This window comes from Lipomyces arxii (genome assembly GCF_038497795.1).
Source record: "Lipomyces arxii strain Phaff 12-163 unplaced genomic scaffold V1512scaffold_21, whole genome shotgun sequence".
NCBI lineage: Eukaryota > Fungi > Ascomycota > Lipomycetes > Lipomycetales > Lipomycetaceae > Lipomyces > Lipomyces arxii.
In genome coordinates, this window is record NW_027117720.1 from 77,325 (window position 1) to 104,845 (window position 27,521).

The 27,521-nt window shown below is 43.6% G+C and overlaps 12 protein-coding genes across 12 annotated transcripts; 8 read left to right on the forward strand and 4 right to left on the reverse strand.

The window, feature by feature from the left end:
- Positions 1–77: 77 nt before the first annotated feature.
- On the forward strand, positions 78–1,865 carry V1512DRAFT_266890 (uncharacterized protein). Its single transcript, XM_066917174.1, has one exon. It carries the CDS (start codon positions 170–172, stop codon positions 1,721–1,723), a length of 1,554 nt encoding a protein of 517 aa, XP_066769785.1. The 5' UTR covers positions 78–169; the 3' UTR covers positions 1,724–1,865.
- On the reverse strand, positions 1,821–3,882 carry V1512DRAFT_229324 (Hydroxyethylthiazole kinase family-domain-containing protein). The gene is made up of 4 exons (XM_066913917.1): positions 3,502–3,882; positions 3,335–3,428; positions 2,457–3,277; positions 1,821–2,407 (listed from the first exon to the last, which is right to left on the reverse strand). The coding sequence occupies exons 1-4, from the start codon at positions 3,782–3,784 to the stop codon at positions 2,058–2,060; spliced, it is 1,548 nt and encodes a 515-aa protein (XP_066769786.1). The 5' UTR covers positions 3,785–3,882; the 3' UTR covers positions 1,821–2,057.
- Positions 3,883–4,103: 221 nt separating this feature from the next.
- On the forward strand, positions 4,104–5,031 carry V1512DRAFT_266893 (Isochorismatase domain-containing protein). The gene is made up of 3 exons (XM_066917175.1): positions 4,104–4,240; positions 4,287–4,598; positions 4,655–5,031. The coding sequence occupies exons 1-3, from the start codon at positions 4,119–4,121 to the stop codon at positions 4,815–4,817; spliced, it is 597 nt and encodes a 198-aa protein (XP_066769787.1). The 5' UTR covers positions 4,104–4,118; the 3' UTR covers positions 4,818–5,031.
- Positions 4,667–7,249, reverse strand: V1512DRAFT_266896 (6-phosphofructo-2-kinase-domain-containing protein). The gene is made up of 3 exons (XM_066917176.1): positions 6,821–7,249; positions 6,086–6,766; positions 4,667–6,036 (listed from the first exon to the last, which is right to left on the reverse strand). Exons 1-3 carry the CDS (start codon positions 7,068–7,070, stop codon positions 5,051–5,053), a joined length of 1,917 nt encoding a protein of 638 aa, XP_066769788.1. The 5' UTR covers positions 7,071–7,249; the 3' UTR covers positions 4,667–5,050.
- Positions 7,250–7,769: 520 nt separating this feature from the next.
- V1512DRAFT_211703 (mitochondrial protein Pet127-domain-containing protein) lies at positions 7,770–9,380 on the forward strand (the record flags this gene model as incomplete). Its single annotated transcript, XM_066913541.1, has 2 exons — positions 7,770–8,347; positions 8,396–9,380. 2 exons carry the CDS (start codon positions 7,770–7,772, stop codon positions 9,378–9,380), a joined length of 1,563 nt encoding a protein of 520 aa, XP_066769789.1.
- A 904-nt stretch (positions 9,381–10,284) lies between these two features.
- V1512DRAFT_78578 (uncharacterized protein) lies at positions 10,285–12,392 on the forward strand. The gene is made up of 4 exons (XM_066918509.1): positions 10,285–10,376; positions 10,425–10,668; positions 10,719–10,802; positions 10,850–12,392. The coding sequence occupies exons 1-4, from the start codon at positions 10,356–10,358 to the stop codon at positions 12,292–12,294; spliced, it is 1,794 nt and encodes a 597-aa protein (XP_066769790.1). The 5' UTR covers positions 10,285–10,355; the 3' UTR covers positions 12,295–12,392.
- Positions 12,393–14,504: 2,112 nt separating this feature from the next.
- Positions 14,505–16,903, forward strand: V1512DRAFT_266904 (velvet factor-domain-containing protein). Its single transcript, XM_066917177.1, has 2 exons — positions 14,505–15,023; positions 15,075–16,903. Exons 1-2 carry the CDS (start codon positions 14,842–14,844, stop codon positions 16,402–16,404), a joined length of 1,512 nt encoding a protein of 503 aa, XP_066769791.1. The 5' UTR covers positions 14,505–14,841; the 3' UTR covers positions 16,405–16,903.
- A 2,154-nt stretch (positions 16,904–19,057) lies between these two features.
- V1512DRAFT_272437 (uncharacterized protein) lies at positions 19,058–20,157 on the forward strand (the record flags this gene model as incomplete). The annotated part of the gene is made up of 2 exons (XM_066917684.1): positions 19,058–19,111; positions 19,162–20,157. 2 exons carry the CDS (start codon positions 19,058–19,060, stop codon positions 20,155–20,157), a joined length of 1,050 nt encoding a protein of 349 aa, XP_066769792.1.
- Positions 20,158–21,662: 1,505 nt separating this feature from the next.
- On the forward strand, positions 21,663–23,390 carry V1512DRAFT_242714 (PQ loop repeat-domain-containing protein). Its single transcript, XM_066914293.1, has 3 exons — positions 21,663–22,005; positions 22,058–22,212; positions 22,263–23,390. Exons 1-3 carry the CDS (start codon positions 21,870–21,872, stop codon positions 23,133–23,135), a joined length of 1,164 nt encoding a protein of 387 aa, XP_066769793.1. The 5' UTR covers positions 21,663–21,869; the 3' UTR covers positions 23,136–23,390.
- V1512DRAFT_242716 (pseudouridine synthase) lies at positions 23,169–24,989 on the reverse strand. Its single transcript, XM_066914294.1, has 4 exons — positions 24,856–24,989; positions 24,639–24,806; positions 24,498–24,591; positions 23,169–24,451 (listed from the first exon to the last, which is right to left on the reverse strand). The coding sequence occupies exons 1-4, from the start codon at positions 24,963–24,965 to the stop codon at positions 23,255–23,257; spliced, it is 1,569 nt and encodes a 522-aa protein (XP_066769794.1). The 5' UTR covers positions 24,966–24,989; the 3' UTR covers positions 23,169–23,254.
- Positions 24,990–25,063: 74 nt separating this feature from the next.
- V1512DRAFT_242720 (uncharacterized protein) lies at positions 25,064–25,897 on the forward strand. Its single transcript, XM_066914295.1, has 2 exons — positions 25,064–25,253; positions 25,300–25,897. The coding sequence occupies exons 1-2, from the start codon at positions 25,111–25,113 to the stop codon at positions 25,700–25,702; spliced, it is 546 nt and encodes a 181-aa protein (XP_066769795.1). The 5' UTR covers positions 25,064–25,110; the 3' UTR covers positions 25,703–25,897.
- V1512DRAFT_266925 (uncharacterized protein) lies at positions 25,754–27,411 on the reverse strand. The gene is made up of 5 exons (XM_066917178.1): positions 27,024–27,411; positions 26,907–26,975; positions 26,664–26,856; positions 26,472–26,616; positions 25,754–26,424 (listed from the first exon to the last, which is right to left on the reverse strand). The coding sequence occupies exons 1-5, from the start codon at positions 27,384–27,386 to the stop codon at positions 25,839–25,841; spliced, it is 1,356 nt and encodes a 451-aa protein (XP_066769796.1). The 5' UTR covers positions 27,387–27,411; the 3' UTR covers positions 25,754–25,838.
- Between the last annotated feature and the right edge of the window lie 110 nt (positions 27,412–27,521).

A 27,521-nucleotide genomic window follows, 5' to 3' on the forward strand; every position in this document is an offset into this window, starting at 1 on the left:
GAGCGTAGTGCGATAGACGGTCTGCTATGTGAAGCGTGTATACCCAAATGGGGAAGTTTGTTTTGGTGGGGATTCGGTAGTGGTCTGGTAGCACTGTTTTGCTATTCTCTCCACCTCGCTGAACTCTCTCGCCTCTCTGCTAGGTCTTCTATAGCTAACTGTCAACAACATGGCTGTAAAAATAGCCTCTGCTGTTCAAACTCAGCCGTTTCATGGTGTACATGGGCATAAGATCCGTAAGCCCATTCTTTCCAAACCGGTTCTAGTTCATGACAAGGCTGTACTTAGCCCTACCCACTTTGGATATTCTCACGCTCAGAATCTTGATTTTAAAAGACCGGATGAATATCTAGCTGATGAGCACCCTCTACCGAGACAACGCCTTCCTGTTTTCGTTCGTACTGGCCGCCATCGTCACAATAAAGGATCGAATCACACTAAGGGTGCTTCCACTGAACAACAACATCAGAGCCAGTCGCAACAGCAAGGCACTGGTTCAACAGCTACTACTCAAGCTACGCCACAGGTCTTGTCTGGGCAGACTTCTCATAACAATCAAGCTGGTTCAGGTGACGATGACGGCGAGAGACCGCCAAAGAAGCACGTCCATGACAAAAGCAAGAAGGGTCATTACGCGCACTCCCGTCAGAAATCGAAAAGCCGCAACGTGATTGTGCCTGAGACCGGACTGTCACTTTCATACGACGATGCTTACGAGACCATGTCTATGAATGGGGATTCAACTCCAAACTTGCTTAACCCAATGTCAACCAAGAGCGCGAACTCTCCTACACGGACTACGTCTCCTGCGCATTCTACTTCTCCCACTCGTCAGGGACTTGGAAACAATTTGGCAAATTTAACGCTTGACACTCCGGCTAACACTGAAACTCGTACACCTAGTCCAGTTCTTCAGGCGGCTAACGGTGGAGTCCAGCATGGTTCGCCGATTCGCTCATCACGATCTCGCTCATCTACACAAAGTCCTACATCAGCCGACCGCGAAAGATCCAGTGTTAAGACTCATTCTCCTCGCCGTCGCTCTCGCACTGTCGCCAGCATTTTGTCCAGTTTTAGTAGCAAGAATGAGCAAGCAGCCGAGCCAAGCCGCGAGCGCAAGAACCGCCGTCAAAACGGCCGTTGGACTAGAGGAAGACGTGGAGGCGGCGGTGGCAAGTCTGACGCGGCTTCTAAAAGAAAAAATCCTGCTGAACAAGGAAGCGCTAAAGCGCCTTTGGCTTTAATGGCAGGCAAGATCCAAAGTAGTAATATCTACCAGTCCATGACCGGTCGTCATTCTCGCGACTCTGATGTTGCTACAACCAACGACGCTGCTTCAATCCATGGCCGCGACGGTGACCGTATGGCCAAAGTCGTCCAAGTAGAATCTGCTACCAGTTCCAGTCTTCGCCCGCAGTCGACCGAAAACACATCTCGCTCGACGGTCGCCACTTCGGCTAACATTGATAACTGTCATTCCAAAAGCCAGGCTTTGCTTGTATCACGCCACTCTATGGACAATATGCTCGTGGTCAAAGACGAAAGTCCGCTCGTGGTGCCTGCTGAGTCTGCTCAGGAGGATGGTCCGGCACGGTCATCGTCGATTGGAAAAGGCAGTGTTTTTCATTCGACCATTGGAATGCTAAGACCGCCTACTGGGCCGTTCGTGGCCAAAATCAAGAACACAGTTAAGCGCGCCAAGAACCAGCAGCGTAAGGAGTGACTGGTTTCTGTTTACATGTGCATCTGATGACTGCCCTTTTCTGTTCCTGGTGTATACCTGATTGTTTCATAAATTCTGTGTCTGTATATTTAATGCTTTAAATGTGTATATTATACTGTATTGGAAGATCACTTTCTCTGCCTAAATGCATTCACTTCTATTAAAATCAAACAAGCAATCTTTGCGTAAACCTCTGTGAGATCACAATTCACGCAAAAACCTAATAAACTATATATTTATTATGAACAGGCAATAAAGAATAAGACTCCCAATATGTATAGCATAACCTCTTTTATATGAAATTCTTGTTGAGCAATACCGAACCAGTTTTGTATCACCTTAGCTTTTCAATCTTTGCTGCATCTAACCACGACGAATCTCCGTTGACACACGCGTTCGTCAGCAGATATAGTTCATCCAAAAGCGCCGGCGTAAACGTGCCCGGTCCGCGAACAGATGGCTGAGCTGCCGCTCGCTCGGCCGCAATGTTGTATACCGTCAGGCCGGCGACACAAGCCAGGAACCTGTCTTCTAGCGCAGCGATCGCGGTAGCCACTAAAATTGATCCAAGCACACAACCGCTTGCGGTGATGTCTGCAAGGTAGCGATGTCCATTTCGGAGAACGAATGTTGTGACTCCGTCAGATATCAAATCCTCTGGTCCTGTCATGACGACTATTGTCTCTGTCAAGTTGTTAGCCTAGTTACATCAGAGTTTCTGGATTTCACGCACTTTCTTTGGAAGCAAGAGCTTCGGCAACATCTGCACGTTTTTCTATTGGCGTGTTTGACAAGCTGTCAACACCTCTCATTTGCGAAATTTCGCCTGCAACTGAGAAGATTTCTCCTTCGTTGCCTTTAATAATGTCGAAATGTGCACGATTCAGCATCGCCTTGACACCAACTTTCCGTAATTCAGTTGCGCCAGCACCGACAGGATCATATACAGTCGGTCTGAGCTTCCCTGAGTACGCGTTGACAGCAGCTTGGTACAAATTGATCCAGTCATCTGTAGCGGAATTCATATTTATCAGCAGTCCGCAGTTGGGGATCGACGAAAGGTCGTCAAACTCAGGAATGTTCTCACTCATAATTGGGCTTGCTCCAATTGCAAGATCTACATTTGCAGCGAAGTTCGTCGCGACACGGTTGATGATGTTGTGCACTAACGGAGACATGCTTCTGACCCGTGACAGTACTGCGGGAACGTTGGCCACGACTGCCGACACAGAGCGATTCGGCACTATGCTCATCCAGTATGGGGCGTCCTTGACCATATGCAGCAATTGTTCTGCTGCGGCGGCCGGATCCTCGGCGGCAATGATAGCAGACACAACTGCAATACCGTCTAGACGACGGCCTGGAACAACAGAAAGATGAACTACATTACGAGCAGTAGTCAGATTGACAGATCCGATTGCCACTGCAGGCACATATCGAGGCAGAGACGACAAATATGACAGTACCTTTCGAATTCCTGCAATTCCAATCGGTGGTTTCTTGACCGCCTTTGTCGAAGTGTCGTAAATAGCTCCAACTCCAAGATAATCAGCTCTTAAAATCCACGTCAGCATATTAAGTACATGTAGCACATTTTGCAATAGAACTTACCCATCTTCGACAGCTTTAGTGACTTCAGAAACATAATTCACTGACAAACCAATGATCTTGTCTGGTCCCAATAACTTTCTAGCTGTAGCGACATCTGACAAAAGAGTTAACAATGACTGTTCAACAAGACAAATTAAAAAGATTTCCCGGAAGCAAAGATTACAGACCAATGTCTTCTTGTCCGATATGAACTCCTTCAGCATCAATCGCGAGAGCAACATCAAGTCTATCGTTAATAAGAAGTGGAATTCCAGCTTTTTTTGTCATTTCATGAATAGACTTTGCAATTGCAATAAAATCGGCCGTCTCGGCAGTTTTCTCACGAAGTTGCACTAGTGTTACACCGCCGTCAATTGCTTTCTGGACCTGCGCTTCAAGAGTTGTACCGGGTGGAACCAGTCCGGAGTCAGTGACCAGGTACAGAGAATAGTCGACCTTTGGAGGGACCATTGTTATCCGAGCGTATCAATTGACGTGGTTAGACAGTTTAAACCTGTCAATCTATTAAAGTATGGTTCTGGGGTAGAGAGAACCTGCTGTTCCTGATAATTTTACAGCCGAGGACAGATGATCTCATCGAGTCCAAACAATAATTTACTAGTACTAAACCCTTAATTTAGTGTAATAACAACGTTTCATCTCTCTCAGGAGTCGACGCATTAAGACGATATAAACACGGGTCCGTGCCAGTCTTTAGGGATGACGTGATAAAAGTCCTCATAGTTATATAGGAGTAGCCCCCTGACTGTTCTATTCTTTCTCACGTAAAGAAGTAAACAGCAAAATGGCTGAAGAAACGGCTCAATTTCACCCGATTGATTTATCTAAATCGGCTTTAATCGTTATAGATATGCAAGAACATTTTAGAGAGATAGCATCCGAATTATTGCCGGCACTGACTCCAATGTGAGCAGGCTACTCTCCGTAGGAGCATGGCTGATTATATCTTTAGTATTGCTGCATTTGAACAACATCATTTGCCTGTGATTTATACTCAGCATGGACATGATATGATGTCTGACAATTCGATGCTGCTGAAATGGTGGGGCAAAGAAGGCTCAATATCTCGGTTCTCACCGGATTGGCATCTAATGTCGGAACTAGAACCGTACTTGTCGATCGAAAACCCCAAAATATATCGAATAGAAAGTAAGGATCGTTATGACGCATTTCTGCACACAAACCTCAACCGCATATTACGAGAAAACAGTGTTGAAAGTGTCGTCATTACTGGCACAATGACCAATTTATGCTGCGAAACTACGTGATTTACTCTTTTATATGGTGCCGAACGGTGGTTTTACTAACAAAAGTATATAGAGCAAGAAGTGCCTTCAATCGTGATTTTTATGTATATTTTCCAACCGACGGAAACGCGACTTTGAACAAAGCAATGCATGACGCGTCAATTTTGAATCTGCGGTACGGATTCGCTCAGATTACTACACTAGATGAGCTTCATAAAGTGCTAAATACCCTCTGACGCTCTACACTTCAGTGACCTCGGCTTATTTGCTCCAATTATCTTACAATCGAAAATTTTAACTCACATTTTAGAAGTCAATGTCTGCTGTTACGAGGTCCGCATTTTTAGAGCATAATATAGTCTAAGAATGCTATCATTTGCAACCACTGTAAAAAAATAGCTCAGCTCATTTGTACACATAGATGAAGCCCACTCACAAAAGTAACCGATAACATGAGATATGAATCCGCCTATTTCTCAGACGAAACTACAATCTCGATATCTGCACCAGAATGTCTACGACTGGGCAGAGCAGGCGGTCCCATAGCCGACCTGTTCCGGGGGTCTTTTTTTATTGACTCTGACAGCTGACGGTCTAATGACAGCGAAGACATCTGGCTCGAAATCGGTGGTCTAAAAGATGCAGTAGGCCCCGGTGTGGTAGATGCTTCGGGTGGTGAATGAGTTGAGTTCTCGACCTTGTAGAACCAATCTTTGTTCTCATCATACTGATAGACGGCCCAGTCGACGCCGTATGGCTTGGGTTCCAGAACCCAAAGCGTGTTGAGAGGAACATCTAGGTCGCCAATAAACTGTCGTCCCAAGTTCATGAAATACGCCAGCAACACACGAGCAACAACACGATGGCCAATCAAAAGCACATGGTCTTGCATTCTCTCGACTTCGACAATCACCGGCCGAAGTCGATTTAAAACGTCGAGATAACTTTCGCCACCCACGCCGGGATACCGGTACCCCGTTTTGTTCTGCATCCGTGCTTGGTATTCCTTTGGGTATTTCTGTTTGATCTCCTCGTATGTCATACCGTCATAAGACCCGCTTCCGAGCTCGTTCAGCATTCGCATTTGTTTGATGTCGTATGTGTCTTCGTCAAACCATTTGCTTGTTTCCACGCTGCGCTTCAACATACTGGTCCAAACGCAAAAATGTGGCTCCGCAAGCTCGCCCTGTGGAGTTGAAGGCTTAGATGACAACCGGGAAACATCGAGCTGCATAGCCATCCGTTCCAATTGCCGGCGCCTGAACTCTGTACGCTGGTAGTCCATAAATGCGGCTAATGCTTTAGCGTACTTCTCTCCCTTATGACTCAAGGAAGCATCGCCACCAAGTCTACCCTTGATGTTGTCTTCACTTTCCCCATGCCGAGTGATCCAAATCTGCCGTTCTGCAAGGTTAAAGTTTAAAAGAAAAAACACGGCTTGACCAGCAAGGAATCCTAAACCACGTCAACACAAACATATTAGTAGCAGAGCATACAAGCATACCTTGAATATTATAAGCAACAACCTTTTTTCCGACATTGATCATCTTGACATACTGGAAACCATCAACCTTCTCTTCTGCGTCGCCAATTGTCTCATAAGTTTTTTCGTAATTCTTGACTCGCATTCGAAAGTCAGCCAAAGCTACATCCGGGTCCTGCCCTTTGTAATCCGGTCCAGAAAGCTTAAGTCTAATATTCTGCTCAAGCAGCTCTTTATCGTCGCAAACACTTTCCAAAAACAGTACTTTCAAAGCGCCGTTAGATCGGTCTTTGACTCTGTTTAACACTGAGTGCCTCCGGCGAAGCGTAGAGTTGGTGGCATCAAGAATTCCAATGCTACCGTTCTCAAGTAAGACCCAGTCCAACAACTCGTCAAGCGTCTGCAACGCCCAGCTTTCTCGCAGCGCAGCTGTGGCTAAATTATCAGGGGCAAAAAACCCGGCAGCGTGTGTGGCCGCTGTTGGTTCCAACACCGGCGAGTCTGGTAACGGATGGCTGGCAGGCCCAACATGGTGATTCGACATTCTTCGTGTATTTCCAACGTTAAAAATCCTTGTCTCATGCTGCAGCCAGTTCATGTATCGTGCCAGCTTCTTTGTTATGTAACTTTTTCCTCTAGCCGGTAGCCCCACCATGACAATAACAAGTTTTGATCCGACGTCCCGCGCCGCGATTGTGCCGTCTATAAATCAGGTTAGCCATCGTATTTTAGGCACCATTGGACTGCACAACATACCCGGCGACACTCTGCTCTTTGTTAATCCGGGCACATCTAAGGTAGTTGCACGTCTAGGTAACTCCAAAATTGGCGGCACAGAGTACCCATCCTGGCCCTGAAACCGTGGTGAATTTGGTGTTGATGCTAGTGGGGTATCTGTCAAAGCAGCCCGTTTGAAAATGGCAGGGTATTGTAATGGAGACGCATTGGAATGACGTGTAGATGGAAGTAGCGGAAGAGGATTAAATTGATTTGAATTTGAGCTCATGAGTAGTCTTGAGTCTAAACGGCAAAAAGTCAGAACAGTTCAAAAACCAACCAGCATATTGTCAAAGTCTTCTGAGCACTTTACTGCAATAACAAGATACAGTTGAAGTAAGGTCGTAGCAGATCAAAGGCTGTTCAACATAAGGGAGCAAGGGATACGTACCAGTCTTTATATTAGAATTGATGATCCTAAGCAGACCTTTTTATATCTAAACAAGTACTTTAAACAATGTCGAGTCGAACCAGCAACCTCAATTGTTCGTTGATTTTCAGTAAAAAAATGTGAATCTTTCGTTTTTTGTTTCACGCCAGTTTTCATCAATTTAACATTTGCCATGATGACATGTGCGCAGGGGCAGTAGAACGTGCGGCTAGGTTTGTCGAAGTATATTGGAACACGACTTAGGCGTATTTTGAGGTCTGTATTTCTGTGCTGTAAATAATCATGAGGATTAGGGCCTGTATGGATGTTAGGGTAATAATTTTTTTTTTGGTCTTTTCTCCCAACTGGAAGCAAATCACGTCTCCGGGAGGCTCTCTATATTTGTGTTTGTTGGGTCTTTTTTACCCGGTAAAGGTCAATAATTGTAGTATAGTAGGTAGGGTCATATATGAAACTTGACTAGGCCTAATTTAATTTTATTTTGCACCTATTAAGCAAGCAGATCACTGGCAAAGTCATGTATCAATTTGAATCATAATGAGAGGCCAGGAAACATTTCGAATCAGGACGTTAGTTGCAAGTCGAATTTGTGCAAGGCAACGGCTTGTAGCATCTATCGAGTCGTTGAAGTCAAGAGGATTTGCCTCTGTGTCAAAGATACTGCAAGAGAATGGGAATTCATTAGCATCAATTATCGACAAGCACGAGAAGACAGTTTTGACAAACAAGGCTCTTTCTAAGCAGGTGCAGAAAGCAGATGTACCTCGAATACAGTTTGACAAGAAAAACAAGCAGGTGAAGTCAGAGAAATATGCGAAATCACAAAGACCTGCAAATATCAATACCAAACCAGTTTTATGGCCAGATGCAAAGAAGTCAAAGACGAAAACTAGACCGACATGGGAACTACCCTCTAGTCTCCGGGGTGAGAGCAAAGACCCGGTTGCTGTTGCTGAAGAAGAAGCATATGATTTCGATGCGCCGCCTAATTTTGAGGAATTTCCATTTCAAGGCATATCATTAACACAGTATCATTTGACGGCTATTGATGTACCATCTGAAGCTCACATTGTACCTCCGTCTTTAGCCCATGGTATTGACCGTGTGTTGTTTAAGTATGCGAAGTGGCCGTTAGAAAGTACATTAGGTCTAATAAAATCTAGTCCTGGCGTTCACTTAATTCAAGATCCTCGCTCACGAGTATACAATTTTCCGCCAGCAGTTAAAGATATTATGCCTGTGAACGAATTTGATTTTGACGCGTTGCCAAAATATCATATATCATCCAGTGATCCTGTTTTACCCCAAGTAGCAAAAGACAACGGTTTGAATTATTTCGTATCTACCTCAAGTTTGACATCCACGCTTTCACAATTTCACTTTTTACTGTCTCGCAACCGTCCTCTGAATGCCAAAAATTTGACCCGAAACTACGAAGGGCAACTAGAGTATTCGAAAGCTGCATCGATGGCGTCATCGATATTTTTAAAATACATGCCCAAGTCAGGGCGTTATGCTATCGATATTGATAAATCGGGTGATACGGATATTATTCTAATGTATCTCGGGCGATCGATGGAGCTGCAGCTAGTCAAATCGCCGGAAGAGTATGAAAAATACAGGATCAAAAATTCACATTTGCTGTCACCAGACGAGAAGAAGGAGAGAGAAGCATATCATTATTCAAAATGCGGTGACTTTTTGCTGAGATCGCAGCAAGACTGTATGGATCCACGACTACCAGGCACAGGAACTTTTGATCTCAAAACGAGAGCAGTTGCAGCCGTACGGTACGACATCAAACATATGAATCAAGTTGGAAAGACTGGGTACCAGCTGAAGACGTTGTACGGCCAATACGAGTCGTTTGAGAGCGAATACGCTGACTTGATTCGGACGTCATTCCTGAAGTACTCAATGCAAGCTCGAATTGGTCGCATGGATGGTATTTTACTGGCCTATCACAACATGGCTCGTATTTTTGGGTTTCAGTACGTCCCCCTAGAAGAGATGGATCTCTGTATCCATGGCGAAAATCACAAGTTTATTGCACAGCAAGAGTTTGAGACCAGTATAGCAATTCTCAACAATTTTGTCAATCAGCTTACGAAAAAGCATCCACAACAGGTTTGTTTTAAATATGTTTGATTGTTTGTTTTTGGCTGGTACTAATTTACAGTCGATGAGACTGCTGTTTTTTACCACCGATGGGAGTTCAGCCCGGATGAACGTGTTTGTTGAGATGATGACGAACGAGCAAATCGACAAGCTCCAGGCCACAAAGTCCGACACTAAAGGCTCCTTCAAATTGCAGCCGGTAGCGCAGTCTACGCATGCCAAAGAGAGTCAAGATGCGGAATCAACACAGGCAGGAAAGAAGGCCGAGTCTTCGCCAGCAGCCGAGTCGAAGTTTGAATTGAACGAGGTCAAGGAGTCTGGTTCCGAGCTGGGTGAAGAGCTTGATTTGGAAATGATGAACTTGTTGGCAGAACTGAACGAGTTTGGGTCAAAGAGCGTTGATATCCAGTCTAAGACTGCGTTTAAGGGCGAGCACTATGTTATAGATGTTCGGCACCGAATCGAAGATGACGAGTTGAAATTCGGCGAACACCCAAACCCGACCGTCGAAGGCCAATGGACAACCGAGTTTTCAGTACAGCAGATGCTGGCCCCCGAAGTAACTCAGATGATGTATCGCCGTGCACTAAATTCGAGAGCGATGGACCAGTTTGACGATAAAGTGTCAGCTTCGGTTATGCGATTACGGATCTTGGCTGAACACGGCGAGCAGTATGCTCGAGATATGGACAAACTTGACTCCTGTGAGCCTGAGATTTTCAGTTCTGGTCGGTTAGAGGAGCTCATGGATGAGTACCGACGAAAGCGAGCAAGTGTGGGTAATTCATAATTTTTGACAGTTCATGAAACCAGTATTGTATATAAAGACATGTCAACTCAAAATTATAGATGATCAAAGAAATTATAAAAACGAATTTGTGGATACTTCACTTTTGAAAGTGCAGCGAAGCCTCAGGTAAACTTTACGTCATAATCATTTTTCTCTGTAAATTAAAATCTTTGTTCTTCACAATTTACTTTGTTTGTTCAACAATTCAATTCAAAATGTTTCGAAAAAAACCAGGTGTAAGAATTCAAAATTTTAATCTAAAATACAGTGCTAATTCATAACAGATCAAGCCATTTGCTCCAGTTCGCAGTTCAGACCGACGAAAGCTGTTGGCACAAATCCTGGAGACGTTCAACCTCTCGGCGGACACATTACTACCAGAGACCAAAGAAGCGATTCTGCCGACAGATATTCAGATTGCCAAGTATACGGCCCACGCAACCGGCGAGACTGGGTTTATGTATGTCGGTGGCGAAGGAAATAGACCGATATGGCTCAAGTTGAGAAATGATAGATTGATTCCGACTGGTAGGTACATGTCAATTAGCTGCAGTTGTGTACAATTCTAACACATTCAGTGTTTCTACTATGGAGATGCCCATTTTTACTGCCAATTGTACATACTTGGAGCCCAGTCATAGAGAAGCTAAGAAACGGTGCAGGTCAGTTGCTGCGAATGAAATCGGTACTTTACTGAAAAAAATTACAGATATGATGCTACCAGGTCTTATTCCACCATTCGACCCCTCGATACACAAAGGCAGCGTAGTTTCAATCGCCAGCGCCGACCGCCCGACAGTCCCTCTCGCGGTTGGCGTATGTGACATTGATCTGGCGAAAGTGACTAAAGTGCAAGGCGAGCACGGGAAAGCGGTTTTGGTTGTACAGTGTTACGGTGACGAAATCCCAATTAAAGGAAAAATCTCGGTACCACTCGAGCTGGATCTCGAGGTACCGAAATCAGCTGCTGAGGATTCATTGGCGGTCGAGACGAAAACTGAAGGAGTTGGAAGCGACGCAGATGAAGTGACAAACGCAGTTATGAATATTGTACTTTTTGCCAAGTTTGAAGAAACACTAGCGTCTGCGGAAACGGTGGATGTGCCTGCGATACAACAGGTAGAGCAAAGAGAAACTGACGGCAGGGCGACAGCAGAAATCGATAAAGCATTTAGATTAGCATTACTGTCAACAATTCACGAAGCCCAAACGCAGACACCATTGACATTCCCACAACCGTCATCGACGTTCATGTCAGCACATATACTCAAACACTTACCATTATCTTTTGCGTCGATGACAATGAAGCAGACTTCATGGAAGAAAGCTGTTAAGTTTTTTAAAGCAATGGAGAAGGAAGGCTTGCTCAAATGTAAAGAAAGGGGAGGCGATGTTACAGTTACAAGTATCGCTGGTCTCGAACATCCTGATGTCAAGGCGTTTAAAGAGTTTCAGACAGCCGGTCGCAAGAAAAGCAGCAGCGTGAACTATAAAGCATCATTTGAACAGAACAGCAGTGGCGGCGAGGGGAAATTGCTGATAAAGGAATATTATCAACTCCATGCTGCAGGTCTACCGATCGCGACAGCACTGGGTAAGCGTAGTTCGGACTACTTTGCCATGACAGATTTACGAGCAATGCTACTTGAGTATATCTCCAAGGAAGAGCTAATCAATCCACAGAATCCACGAGAAGTTAATTTGAATCCAGTCTTATCTCATATGATACCTTCGTCGCCAAAACCAAAAGTTCTCGTTCGAGAAGCGCTGCTTGACCGATTTCGGGAAACATGCTCCCCTTTTTACCGGATCCTACGACAAAATGAGGAGGAGCGAAGTGTGAAGCTTGTCAAAGGCACGCCGCCGAAAATTCATATTGCGATTGCAATGAAGCAGGGTCATAAAGTCACCCGCATTAGTAACTTTGAGGTGTATAGACTTGACGCGCAAGATCTGGCAAACGAGCTTCGGACTGAATGCGCGAGCTCGACGACAGTGAATAAAACGGCTGAGGGTACAAAAGCCGGCGGACAAAGTAAACTAGAGATTCAAATACAAGGGCCGCAGAGCAAGACTTGTGTTGCGGTGTTGGAACGGCACGGGGTGCGTAACGCTTGGATTGATGTGAAAGACATTTCTAAAAAGGGGAGGTGAGCGATTGATTTGCACGGTCGATGGTATGAAGAACTGAGCATAAAGTAATGCTTACTGAATGAGTTTATATCGGAGATTGCAGTCGATACCCTGTGCTCACACAAATAGATAAGTAAACAGCACTTTTACAATCATTTGAATAGAACAAATATGGGCTCTACCAAAAAAAGAGCCTTTGGCATCGCAGTAGCCTAACTAGCATTGGATTAAACTTAAAAGAGAAAAGGTCAGTGGTGTACTCTTTGTCTCTAAGCAATTTGAAGAGCTATATTGATTACAATGCGAAGTCGTAAAAAGGAAAGAAAGCTGTATAGATGAGAGCTTTGTTAAGGCAAAACTTCTGTAAGGCATGTATAACGTGGAGTTCCGACACACGCGACGCGTCTGTTTTCATTTCGCGTGAAATAACACCAACCCCTTAAAGTTTTATTTGTCAAAGATCAACAATTCTGACGGTAGAGTTTGACGGAGGACCCGACTACCGCATGCAGTAAGTCCGTGTCATAATCGACGAATCAAGTAAGTTGTATACATTTGGAGGCCGTTGAAAAGCCATATGGTAGTGAGCATGTTGTCTGTGAGAAGTAGCGTATACACTACTACTACTACTACTGCGCCAATGGCAGTCCGATTTGTTTGCAAAATATCAGCGCATTAGACGTCTGTATATCGGTTGCTTCCCTAGTCGGATCTGATTATTTTCTGCACTAACTTTTAATATAAGTCAAGCAAGTGGAATATGGACGAGATTTAAAATAGGGTTCGCACCATGCTTATCCGAGACCTTTACCAGAGTATCCGTCTTTACCAAAGTATCCGTGAATAATTGCGTGACAACTTAATTATTTTTTAGACATTAGAGATAGAACATATCTAATTTAACTACATTTCTATAAACGTTGTAGATTGAGCATTCGTGAGCAAAACGTTTGTAAACTCATAAGATCTTGTGATTCTCGTAGGTCTAAATTGAATTTTCCACAAGATCGACTGACTCATCTGTTCGAACCAAAGTATTTGAAACCGTGTTGACAATACAGTTTTGACAGGTGAACTTTCTCACTTCAATGCATGTTCGATCATTGAATTACCGTGGCTATTTAGCGACAAATACAAATAGCTACAAAAGATTTTGACAGAATTGTTGCGCTGTTTTCACATTGCTTACATACTTTGAATAATATGACAAGAGCAAATGAAAATTAATTACGAGTAAGAACAAAAGAAAATGGATTGCTCATTAGTAAGCGCTTTGAATTAAAGAGGGATACGAATGGACGCATAAGATGAAACAGAATCATCTTCGAGTGTATACATTTTATTTATGTGCGGCTTAATAATTTTTTTCTGTTTGACTTGATATAATCATTTTAACGTCTCTTGTGGCAAAACGAGATATTCGAGACAAGGAAAAGCATACAAGAAGTGTTGCTTAAAAGGGTTCTAAAGTGTGTATAAGATATGCCCTTGAATATTGGCATTCTCTGAAGTAGTAGGTAGTTGTCTCATATTTGCCACTAAAGCATTTTCGTTAAAAATAAGGTCATTTTTGTTTAATTCAAAGAGTTATAGAGATACTAACTAATAAGTGGCAAAATAGTAATGGATCTATGAAAGAGTGTACACATTCCACTTCATCCCAAGTTCAACAACTGACTCAAAAGTAGTTTAGTACAAGTACTTTTAGCGGCCCGGTGCCCGCTACTCTACTATTTAATACAAGAAAGAAGTACGCCGTCAACAAGTAGCTTGGCCTGTGCACTGTTTTTATTCCCCGATTTGTCTCTGCTATAAAGTTTCTAATTTGTGCTTAAAAGCCCTCAATTTAAGATTAACGTTCAATACTAAGCTTTCAAGACTAAAACATAAATGTACTAAAGTAGTACACGTGCGGATAAGCGATTTAAGTGAAGTAACCGGTTTCACACCTTTAATGGCCCAATCCACTGACGCCTTTAAAAAAGGAGCGCTCGAAGCCAATTTTAAGTTGTAGCCTTCAATCTCGTTTGAACCAGTTCGGCTTTTCCGCCGGTTATTGGCGTTTTATTCTATTTTAGTTTCGAAGTCAAAATTAAAATATATTAAGGTACCGCTCCCCTCTCCTCTGTAGTACAAAACTCTGTTTCTAGTTGAATAGTACCGTATATGTGTAGTGTACCAACTGTTAATATATTTTAACTTGAAACCTTTGATATATTTCTAACTTTACTGACCTTACCTTCCCTTTTTACTTATCACGGATCCTTCCCTCTGATTTGCAGCACTTGACTCTTCACCACAACAACAATCAGAACTGATACTTTTGTCCCTCTTATATAAATACTGAATTCCTCATTAATTAGAAATGGAGATTGGCTATTGAATACCCCAAATCCGCTCAGATCTGTCGGCACAATTAACAATTCCAACAGTGATGAAAACAGGTTTAATCTATGATCGCATTCTCCACGACAGAATGATCCGGCGCCTGATTCGTGCTCAAATTCAAAACAGCTGTTTCTACTTTGCCATTCAATACTCAATTTGAGTAATTAAACATTACACTCCATGCAACATCGTACACCTGATCCGCAAATTGCGTCGCGGCAGCTATGCACCTTCAAACTCTCAGTTGTCCAGAATCCAATACAAGCACGGGCGTCGGGATGGGGATCACGATCAGATACTCGCAGACCTGTCGATCCACCACCCGTCGTCAGTCTGTCAGTATTTCGAGACGGTGTTAATGTGTTCGTATTTGGTCTCGTTGCTTTGGGATCTTGTGCTAACCCAATTTATAGTGCAACTTGTTGTCAAAACTCGTTCATCGCACAAGCAACTTTACACTGGGCTTATCCAATCTCTACAACGGGTTCAGGTGAGCTTACTCCGGATACCCCGCCGCAGATAAGTAACCTGGCGGGCACAACAATAACATCACTAAGTATCATGAAAAATCCGCCTCCCGGCAGAGCATACTTTTTGTTTCATGATTTATCTGTGAGACAAGAGGGAACTTACAGGTTAATGTTTTCTGTTTATGAGATTTGTGAAGGTGTCGGAGCAGTTTGGCGCGCACAAGCCTTGTCAGACGTGTTGACAGTATACAGTCCCAAAAAATTCCCTGGCCTGGACGTCTCAAGCGCCTTGACTCGCGAAATTGCGAGTCAAGGCGGACGAGTACGAGTCAGACGAGAAGCTAGAATCCGCAGCCGGCAAACAAAAAACCTTGCGAAACCTTATAGTTTCCAAGACGAACACCAAGATCGAAAGAACGGCATACACCAGACTGAAAGTTTGGATTGTGCGATGCCTGCGTCATTAGTCAAACCACAACTGGACAATGTTTTGCCGCAAGTAAATGAAGCTATACCACAGACTATACCGCAAATGAGGAGTCCACCCGAAACTGAACCTACAGACATTCCATACCGGCCAGCAAGTTATTCACACCCTCCAACGCTATCGTCACATAGCATAAGTTCAGTTTCGTCAGATATTAAGTTTCGGACACTTGGTGCATATTCACAGTTTGCTCCACTTGCGGCAAGTCATGGCCAGGCTTCGGCATCTTTCATTCAGATATCGCCGACGTTGTCCCCGGCATCGGTTCCTCGACAATCGTTATACACACAAAATCCAATGTCGCATGTAGGTTATAATTACGTGATCGATCAGTCGGCTACGCAAGCAAGGCACCATTACGATGATGCTGGACTCACGATTCAGAGACCGCTGGTTGTGCAGCACCTACCTTCCGCACCTGCAGTACCCTCGACATCAAGCAGTGCGACCAATGAAGCGTTGTTTCCTGTTGAGATTAGGCCTGAACAGCAACAGCAATTTGTTCCAATTGTTGTCGGTGCGTTTCAGGAACAATACGTGAGTGCAGCTGAGCGACAGAGCATTTTGGAGTTGCAACAGCATTCGTTCCCCCAACACCAGCAAACAATTTATGCGCATAGCGATTTGACGGCAGACATACAACAACAACAACAACAACAACAACAACAACAACAGCACAATGACCTGCAGCAGCAACACCATGCTCAAATACAGATGCTAGGCCACCCGCGAGAGATTAGCATTGCTCACAGACAGTACTTGGACGACGAAGGCTACGAAGAATAATTATAATAGGAGGATTGGCGCTCAGAATAAATGAGGAAGATGTGGGTTTTTTTTTTTTGGATTATAAGGAGTTCTGTTAATACGTGAATTATTTTGTTGTATTATAGCGTATACGATTGTCTGAATGCTACATTTGCGTAGACATATTTCGCGAAAATTCCTACGACAGTTAATCCAGATTTGATTTTCAACGGAGTTAACATTTTGATAACGGGTATACTACCTAGGTTTGATATTTCATTTAACAATAAGGCTGGCACGGAAGTTCTGTGAACGGTCTGGCGAGGGTAGCAATCAGGGCTATTCACACATTTAAACTTTTAAAACGCGACGTCACACAGACATTCCGGATCCATCTGAGTATATCTAGACTCAAAACTTTGCACCGCATTTCGACTTGACAGCGCCCTGAAGTGGTACCATTTTTCTTACTGTACGGGTCGCTAACCGAAAAGTGAAGCGCGTTGTTTCATGTGAGCCGCACCCGTTTTTACAGATCTTTATTAAGCGAAAGCTAAAAATTTGCCAAAAGAGATTTGTTTTTTAATCTAACTGTATACGTTTTAGAGTTTTCGAAGAGCAAAGCCTGATTTGTTCGCGCGAGAAACGACTAGCCGACTAGAAACTTGGACCAGCCATCGTTTTACAGCGGTGGTAGCCGGACCATTTTTATGCTCTTGCCGTCAAAAGAGTCGCTTAAAGTCTGCATTGTCATTTACTGCAAATGGCGTGGATTACAAGAAGAATAGAGTCAAAGCTTTGTGCCTCGGTTGCTGATAGGTGCTCACTGTGTGACGAAAATGTGTTTTCAACCGCAATCAGATTTTGGATTAAGGCTGTGTTCAGCGTAGGCTGCAAGTGGAACCAATGCTTTTTCGTTTAGACAGGTGTCGGCAACTAAAGTTGCCGACACGTCGTGTGCAATTCTTTCCATCTTCATGTTCTGGTACGAAAGCGTAAAAGAGATTTGATTTAATCACATCCGCATGAGTTTGTGTGTTTTGCATTTCCCGTTGAGGTCCTAAATTTGTGTTCAGGCTCCAGAGGCCTTTTTTGAAGTTGAAAGCGACTGGACCGGAGTTGTGAAGGACGGTTGTAAACTTTAAATGGTTTTGACAGATTAAGCGAGTACTATTCTGTCCAAGAACAGCCTAAGCACCTAGGGCACCTAACTACTACTCACTACTAAAAATTGTAATGGTAGGGTTTATGTGGCCGGCCACACAGGAATGGGTTCGAGTTGGTTGTCGCTAATAACGGATCATACTGTGAAAGAAATATGACAATGGCTTAATAAGACAAGCTATTGTTTTAGATTATTCATTGATTAATGCATAGTTAAGATGCACAAAGTCTTTGATTCTAATGTTTTAAATACAATTGGACTGAGTTTTATCGTGTATACACAAAAATTTGGACATCAACTGTCCACTTAATGGCACTAACTGCGTCGAGTCTCTATAGTTGCCGTAAAAGGGCTGTGCATAAGCTAGTAGTGGTACACTCTCTATGATGTGCACCGCGTGACTGTATGGCTTAATCGATACCATGTAACAAAATATCAGCCACGTGTTTTAAGCATGATTATTGGGTAAATTAGACAAAAATGGGTTGCGAATTTTGCCGGGGTATCGGGATATCGGGATATCTTGTGTGTTGACAGCCGTACGTAAATATTAGGGGCGTCATTCAGGAGTGCTGTACGCATCAGCCTTCAGACAGCACTTAAGTTTGAGATATAGGAAGGTGGGAGCTATCCATGGAACAACAATATGCATCGATCCGGCCGTCTTGTAGACAGACATAAGCATTGACCATCAGACGGCTATATGCACTCAAAGCGATGTACTTGTGCCTTAATTTTTACAAACTGTCTTCCTTGGTAATACAACAGAGAATTACAAAATGACAAGATTTTACTGCCAGATAGGCATAAGAGATTATGGTCAAGCATAACGATCTACATAATTTGCACAACGTTCAACCAGAAGACAGATGGCTAGTTTAACCATATAACGGATAAGGTTTTATCCGAACAGATTGAATTTTTATCACAGACACATTTGCAAATGCTGGATCAAATTAGAGTTTTAATGCTGCAGTGAGACTCTTTTAAAATCCGCAGATTTCGATAACATATTAATATTATTATTAGCAAATGTATTTTGATGATGAACAATAGGAAAGCGGTCAGAAGGGGATTTGACAAAAAGCCTAATTCCATTTTACAGACCTGATTGAATATATTAAAGTCACAATGCAAATGCAAATTCAACGCCTTCCATGTCGTTACTGTGTTTTAACGTAATTTACGCTTATTCATACTTTACTTTATTTTTCACTTCATTTTGTTCTTTTAAATTCTTTCAAATAGAAATTTAGTCTCCGTGAAATTCCGATGCTTGTAAATTGCATAACTTTACTTTGGGCACCGAACTCACCATAAATGTCAAACCATCTAACAGTTTAAGACTCGAAACAAGCACGTTTTTGATATTTCGATATTATAGACTCTTTCTGCGCCGAGGTTCACAACGTTTGACGTCATTCTTCCCAGAAATGCTCTCACCGACTATAATAACCTGTAAACATCCTCCTACTGTAGTCAATTACCGTAGTTTTTGATTCACTGCAGTTTTACAAAACGTTTACAATGTCTACTATTGAAAGCAAAGCTGTAATTTTCAAGGCTATTCCTACTGGTCAGGTACAATTTGATGATTGGTTGTGATTCGACAATGCTAATCGAAATGAAAGCCTACAACAGAAACTATTGTCGTTGAAAAGACAGCTGTTGAATTCGCTGCACCTGAAGGCGGACTGCTGGTTCAAGTGCTCTATGTTTCGCTTGATCCGTATCTCAGAGGAAAGATGCGTGATCCTTCTATCAAGTCGTACACTCCTGCCTATAACATCGGAGAGACACTCTCCAACTTCGGTGTTTGCCGAGTCGTCGATTCTGGTGTCGAAGCATACAAGAAGGGCGATCTAATCAGAAGTCCGATCGTTCCATTCTCAGAATACGCTGCCGTGTCGAAGACTGCTCTTCCGTACTACCAGAAGATTGACAACGTGCACAATTTCCCGTTAACATACTTCATTGGTATCCTCGGAATGCCTGGCTTGACTGCGTTTTACTCCTTCTATGAGATTGGACAGCCAAAGAAAGGCGAGACCATTTACATTTCCGCTGCTGCTGGTGCAGTCGGCATGACTGTTGGTCAGCTTGCTAAGGCTGAGGGACTGCGTGTCGTCGGAAGTGCTGGGTCTGACGACAAGGTCAAGTTTTTGAAGGAAGAGCTTGGATTTGATGAAGCCTGGAACTATAAGAAAGAGCCTTTGAATGAAGCAATGTCGAAGTACATGCCCGAGGGTATTGACATTTATTTTGAGAACGTCGGCGGTGAGATGTTGGACGCGGTTTTGGCTCACGCCAACACGTACGGCCGTATTATTGCCTGCGGTATGATCTCGCAGTACAGTCTTACCCCAGAGAAGGCGTACGGAGTCAAGAATCTTATGAGCGTTGTTGCCAAGCGACTTAAAATTCAGGGATTTGTCATTTTGGACCAGTTGCAGAACGACCCAAATTTAGCAAAGACTTTCTACGAAAAAGTATCTGATTTGCTGGCTTCAAAGAAGATGACATTCAAGGACGATGTGTATGACGGCATCGAGGAGACCCCTGAGGCCTTCATTGGCCTGTTGACAGGAAAGAATTTTGGCAAGGTCTCGGTCAAGTTTGCCGAATAAAGAGTGTATAATGTAAGTGGGGATTTTTTTTTTTTTTTTGATAATTATGTATTCATAACAGAAATACGTATCATTATAAGTAAATCGAATCTGTATAAGAAAATATGGAAACCGGAAAAAGAAGTGAAATATCTGGGTAGCCTTGAGATTGATGGAAGACAAACCTTAATCTGATATATATGCACTATCACCAAGAGGCTGCCTCATAGCTCCAGTTCAGCCAGCCAAGAACCTTCAAGGCGTAATTGCATTATTATGTCAGAGCTTACGCGAATTACTGACAGGTTGTTGTCTTATCTAGAATGGCAATTAAATAAGCCGAGGCTAATTATATTTGCTTATGATTCAGAATCTCAACATTTAATTTTGGTAACGTAGTTTCAATGAACACTACCACCTGTGCACAATACTGTACATGCACTCTATCTGGGCCGTTGACGGACAATTTATACTTTTTTCTTTTGCAGAGTACCTATCGAGAACTACCTACCATGACTGGTTGCATATGCTTGGAGCAGCGTGAAAGTCAGATTTGAAGGTGTTCCATTAGGGAACCGCGGAAAAGTGTACAGATGAGCAAATGCGTTATAGTAAACGGCAATCATGAAGCGCTTTTATGCAGAACTCCTTTGTAAAGCAGCAATTTCGTTTCGTTATATCGACCTGAAGATCAACTGATTGATATAGCGTATATTGCATGGCATGAGCTACGCTAATAGCTCTTACGATTTACCAAGCCGCGTTTGCGACTTCTACAATTAAAAATGCGAATAAGAATTGAGGTTGGATCAGTCTAAACCAAATTCAATTCATGAAATACTCATTCAACGGCCGGTACGTACGTATATGTCACGTGAAGACTGTTTCTGGGTTCTTATTATTCACGGCGCTGTATATCGTACGAAGATTTCTGGTTCGCGTATTGTGCATAACCGCCATACTGCTATATATTACTGTAGTAACGGTCGAACCGTGCCTGACTTTGTGAATATCTGCTATGAGTGAAGCTACCTCAGAATATTAGCGAAACAGATATATAGCGGCTTGTTACATTTACATCTGTTGCTGTATACTGCTGTTACTACGTATGGGACAATGTAAAGCTATTGAATATATTGCTTGGAATCACTAGTCCCAGCTGTAGATCAGCAAGCAAGACATTGTTATTCGAATCAGCAAATTATCGATGGTCTATGCAAGCGGACGACTCGATATATTACCAGACGAAAGAAGCCGATGCGTACATCGGTGTTATATATTATACAATCTTTTACCTTCAGCTGAAGCCGTTGACATCAGCAGCGCAATCCCTCTCGTAAGACGCTCTCTGAGATTAAAGCAAAGCAGTTTTAAACCCGCTCGATTCTGGGCCATGAATTGAGTTTTAATTTGAGTTTAAACGTATGGGTTTTTTGATGGCAAACCGGACGTAGATCAGTCGGAGACCGGGTAACTATAATGTCAATGCGTTTGCAGGTTCCTGGCTCTCAATTTATAGACAAAGCAAAGACCATTAAGCAACACAATAAAGAAGGCACAATAATATTAGAGAAAGTTTAGATCTCTGTCTTAGAGGTGTAATTTGGACATATTCTTGCAATTGTTTTTCTGCATTTATTTGAAGGGTATAAGTTTCGTGACAAAGTTGGGTTGAGTTACTCTACATCGCTTCAACTTTAGCGTATTAGTTTTTCTGGGCATAGAATTGGATAATGTCGATTGGGGACACGGACACATTTCATGGCTGTCCGGTACAGAACGAGATCGGACTTGAAGTTGTGAAGTGGATAGCAACGACGTCCGGGTCATGCATGTATGGAAGAATGGGAGAGTGGTCACAGTTGTTTGGTGAGTCTGAATGATATGGTAGAGGTTGAAATTTCAGTCTGATGTTGAAAAGGGTACATGTCGTTGTTTTCATGGTTATGGGCACAACTTCCACAAGTTATTGCGAATTATAGAAATCAATCTGTTGATGGTCTGAGTTGGCTGTTTCTGTTCAACTGGTTCTTAGGCGACGCTACCAATTTGATAGGTTGTCTACTTACTGATCAGGTGTGTGATATTTTAGTTGTTGAACCAGTGCAGTTTGCTTATGAAGGTAGTTGCCGTTTCAAACATTCCTCGCTACATACTATTTGATTATTGACATCATCCTGTGCGCACAGTACGTTTATTATTCACACATCAAAGCACAGACATACTACGTTTTGTTGTCACCGTCGGCGCCAGTCTCGCCGGGGTCCCCAATGTCGACAAACTCGTCCGAGACGATCCGCAGCTTGAACCGGCGCCGGGCAAACATCATGCTTTCCCTGTCTGCCATCGTAGCAATCGCTAGCGCAATGGTCACACCACCAAGTTACTCTGGGTTTTCTGTGGCCACTTTACCTGGTGCTGTATTGATTAGCGGTGAAGGTAGCGACGATGACTTCCTTGCGATGGCTGGCAAATTCACCGGTCTGCGTCGGTGGTTCAAGCTGAATGACCGCGAGTTTGTCGGCCGCGTGTTTGCATGGGCGTGTACGACAATGTACTTAACTTCGCGGATGCCCCAGATTTACAAGAACTTCGTGCGACAGAGCACGTCCGGACTGTCTGTTCTGCTGTTCATTGCCGCATTCTTGGGCAACACGTTTTACACGCTCTCAATCCTGTCCAGCGCCGCGACATTAGATCCTTCGTCTGGCGGAGAACGAGAAATGTTTCTGTGGGAAGAGCTGCCATACTTGATTGGATCGGCTGGCACGGTAGGGTTCGATATGACTATTTTCATGCAGTGGATTTACTATGGCGAGGGGAAGCTGTTTTTCCATAATCTTTACTACGGCCGGCAATTGTGGGAGATTGCGGATAGCAGTGCGGACGCGGACGCGCAGAGCTTGATTGACAATGACGCACAATTGACAGTGAGCGACAGTAGTAGCAGCAGTAGCAGCGCGACGATCAACAACGACACGCATAGACTATCGTCATAAAAGGTTACAGAAGGTTTCATAAAATGTGAAAGATAAAAGTATGACAGAGTATATTGAGTTTTGCATGTATAGGTTAAATGCGAGTGATATAATGAGCGTATATTTTGTGACCATCAAGTCTATCCTTCGTTGTCGCCTTCTAATTCTTCGCGATCTTCTTTTTCCATTTCTGCAAGAACGGCGTCCAAAGGTTGTTTAGGCGCGTCTTCGTCCGGCATTCCTTTGGCGGTCAGGTAGTCGAACGCAGCCAGATCTCCTCTAAAGTTGTCGATGAATCCGAAGAAGGCATAGAATGTGTTTTCTTTTGCCTCTTCAGCGTAGATCTTGTCATAAATGTACTTCATTTTAAAATCTTCCATCTGGTCGTTAAACTTGTCAAACGAAACGTTCTCGCGACCAAAAGACTGCAACCGCTCGTTAAACTTGTCATACACCGGCCGTTCAAGCAGCAATCCCAGTGCAGGCGCTTTGGGAATATTGATTTTTTCGCGATAGAATGCCTCCTTGATACGTTCAATTGGCGCACCACAGCGGACAACTTGGGCCACCATGCCGATCATCTTGCGGATCTGATGCAGCATGAAGGACTGTCCGTGGATCTTGATTGAAATCCATTCCGTGCCCTCGATGATTTTCGGGTCGCTTGCGTTCAGCGAAATCATGTACCGTCTGGCACTAGGGTCGTTAAAGTCTTTGCCAATAGTAAAGTTGTGAAAATTGTGCGGTCCCTCGTATTTTTTCAGCATCTGACGAATCAAGTCGAGTCGGTCAGCTGAGATCCGGTATGCGCGCCTGGCGGCGTTTTCAATTGTTCTAATCTTCTTGAGTTTTGCAAATTCGTCTTCGGACACGTTCAAAACGTCGCGCAGCGAATTGTCGTCATCGAGCGGTTTCTTGGATGTAGACTGTTCTTCAAGTGCTTTTGCATACGATTCGGACATGGCAAACCCATCGATTCCCGCATCTTTGATTCGATTCATAACTCTATCCCAGAACTCGGCGCCTTCTGGATCGTCTCTGGTGACGTCTGGGAAGGTCGCTGCCATTTCCGCGATGCGCAGTGCTAAGGCGGACTGAGGTTTTGGAGGAAGAAAAGAATAGCTTGGAATTAGGTACTCGTATATGCGCGAGTCGCAATGTTTTCTGCATTCAAACCCTTTGGTCGTGCGGGAGTAGCCCCAGAGTCTGATTGTAGGAGGAAGGAACGAGTTGATTTTCTCGACAATGTTTTCGTCTTCAACAATGAGCTTGAGAGAAATGACGTTACCAGCTGCGTGTACGCCTTTATCTGTTCGAGCTGCTCTCATGAAAGCGGACTGCAATTTTTCTAGTACAAATATGTGAAATTTGAGCATAGCTTACCTTCTTAGGATCATTCGAGTTATCTTTTGAAATTGCTCCTGCTTGAATAAACGCACTGAATATATCACCCTCAATCGTCTTTTGCGGTGGATTACTGTAAGTCATGAGCTCATTTCAAACCATCTCATTATAAGCACATACATCTGCATTCCATGATACCCAGTCCCACAGTATCCAATCATACAGGCGACCTTCTTCTTCGGTCGTCGTTCTTCCTTCTCGCCTTCGCTTTGAGCATCTTCACGTTTCTCCGTCCGAGCCGGTCGTTTGTTCTGATATTCATGCTTCGGGCGTTTGGCGTAATGGTCCCTGTGACGAGGGTTAAAATCTTCAAAACCATAATTAAGACTGAATTCACCTTCTCACCTTTTTGGACTCTTCATGACCGCGTTTAACAGTCTTCGTAAAAGACTCGGGCTGTTCATTACTCTGCTCGACTCGCTTGGTGTCAGATTCAGTAGTAGCCATAAATATCCTGTTTACTTGTCCAGCAAATTTGAACCACGATTATTGCTTTTAAGACTTTTTGAGCCGCACGGCCTTCTCTCGAAATTTTTTTTGAAACCTCCCAACATAACTCAAGTCAACCCACTTCAAGATCATAATAAAGAAAATGCGTCCATTAACCGAAAACGAGACGAAGACTGTGTTCGAGAAGTTGGCGAACTATATCGGTCGAAATATCTCACATCTTATCAATAGACCAGACGAACCTCATTGCTTTAGACTACAGAAAGACAGAGTGTACTATGCCAGGTACGTGCTTGTTTGCTTTTAGTAAGAGTTGTGTACTAATTGATAGTGAGAATGTGATGCGGTTTGCGACTTCAGTCGGCCGCCAGGAACTCATGTCACTTGGGATCTGTCTCGGCAAGTTCACAAAGACAGGCAAGTTCAGACTGCACGTCACCGCGCTCGACATTCTTGCTCAGTACGCCAGGTTCAAGATCTGGATTAAGCCTAATGGAGAGATGTCATATTTGTATGGTAACAACGTGCTTAAAGCGCATGTCGGCAAGATGAGCGACGATATTCCTGAACATACCGGAGTGATTGTGTTCGCCATGAATGACATCCCGCTCGGCTTTGGAGTCACTGCTAAATCGACTGGTGATGCTCGTAGATTGGATCCGACTGGAATCGTTGCATTCAGGCAGAGTGATATTGGAGAGTTTTTGAGAGAAGAAGATACTTTGTTTACATAAAACACCAGGCATTGGATTGGCAGGATTGGGTTGACAAATTCAGGTTCAAAGTGTACATTATATATATCGTCAATTTATCTACGAATTACAAAACTATGCTATTTCACATAAACTATACATGTCAAAATCATTACTTTTAATCTTGCGCCTTTAGTCTTTCCAATAACTTGGCTGCGTCTTTGTGACGACCCTGAGATTCATAAACCTGATATGCGACGACCAGCAAGCCGGGATAGTCAGGCACACCGCTGGCCAGGATTTTCTCAATGATGTGGGCCGCATGGTCTACATTCTTAGCTTCGAGTAACAGCTGGACGCATGCAAACCCGAGCCCGATGTTGGCGGGTTCGTGCTCAAACTTCTTCAACACTTTTGCCAGCGCGTTTTTGCTTGAATACTTACCACCAACTGCGAACGGGTCTAGCACAGCTGGTCGGAACTCGACCAGTCTGACGGACTGGTCTTCAGGGAAAGCCTCGAGATGACGCTTGATACCGGCCTTGACCGCTGACTCTTTGCCGGCCCGGTATTCAATTGCAATCTTGTTCTTTTGTAACAGTCGGCGCTGGAATTCAATATATGCTGATTTTGAAGTCTTGTTTTGAACGACAGAGTCAAGTATACGCAAACTCACGTGCGGGTTAATGCTGTCGTACCCCGGAATATTGGCCAGATAGAGCAAGTTGTTTATGACCAAATCCTTAATCAAAGGTTCCGAAATGCTAAAAGATCAGTATGTGATGGAATAGGAAAAAATTAAGTGGCTTACGACTTGACATCAAACCCGCTCAGGATTTCAGCAGCCTCTGTTTTCTCACCAAGCAGAATATGAGCATATGCCGCCTGGATTAAAATTGGGTTAAGCTCATCTTCCAACTCAGATTGAGACAGTCCATCCAAAGCTTGTGCGAATGCTATTTACTCATTAGCAGTGCCACACAACCTGATCACATTTACTCACACTTAGCCTTTGCCAACAACTCTAAAGCTTCCTTATATTTCTTCTCGCCAATTCGTAACGTAGCAAGGTTAAATGCCTGTTCGTGCGACACAATATCGGTCGGTTCAACGACCGTAGGGTTTATATTCCACCATCTCTCTTGGACTTGAATCGCAAACGTATTGACGGTTGAGTCGTGTTCTTCGCCGTCAACCTGTATTATATAAGACGGCTTGTCTGTAAATACTAGCTCGATAAACATACCATATATGGACCTTGAGCCAGTTCATCATATGTCTTTTTCGAGTCTGCGAATTTCTCCAGCCGATATGCCTTGATGTAGTCAATAATACGTTTAATGTGAATCAAGCAAACACGCACAATCTGAGCCTTTAAATGTAACAATCCTCTTGCTTGAAATTCAGTCACTCCTTCATTTCTTTGAGCACTATCAATCAACTCGTTTGCATCATCAGTCTTTCCCAGTCGATACAAACAGTATGCTCGCTCCAAAGCAAGCTCAGACGGACTCAGGCTATCACCATCAAACACACTAAGCGCTTCAGAGTACCGATCAAGTTTAATCAATGCGATTATTTTGGCCTTCTTGGCCTCGAAATCAGTCGAATCCTGCCGTAACATTTTGTTTGCAAGGTCGAGTACGTAGGTGTGCTCGTCATTTTGAGCGTGAACAGTGAGCTTATCAAGAAGTTCTTGCAGCGACGCGGAGGACTTCTTTGGCATTTTGCTTTGATTCCTTGAATTGTAGTCTTGTTATCTGGGGTCTGTTCTTCTCGAGCGCGACCCCTAGAAATTGTCCTATTAAAGTGGTATCGATAACACGACAATTCGTGAAATTTAAATGGGTGATAGTATCCC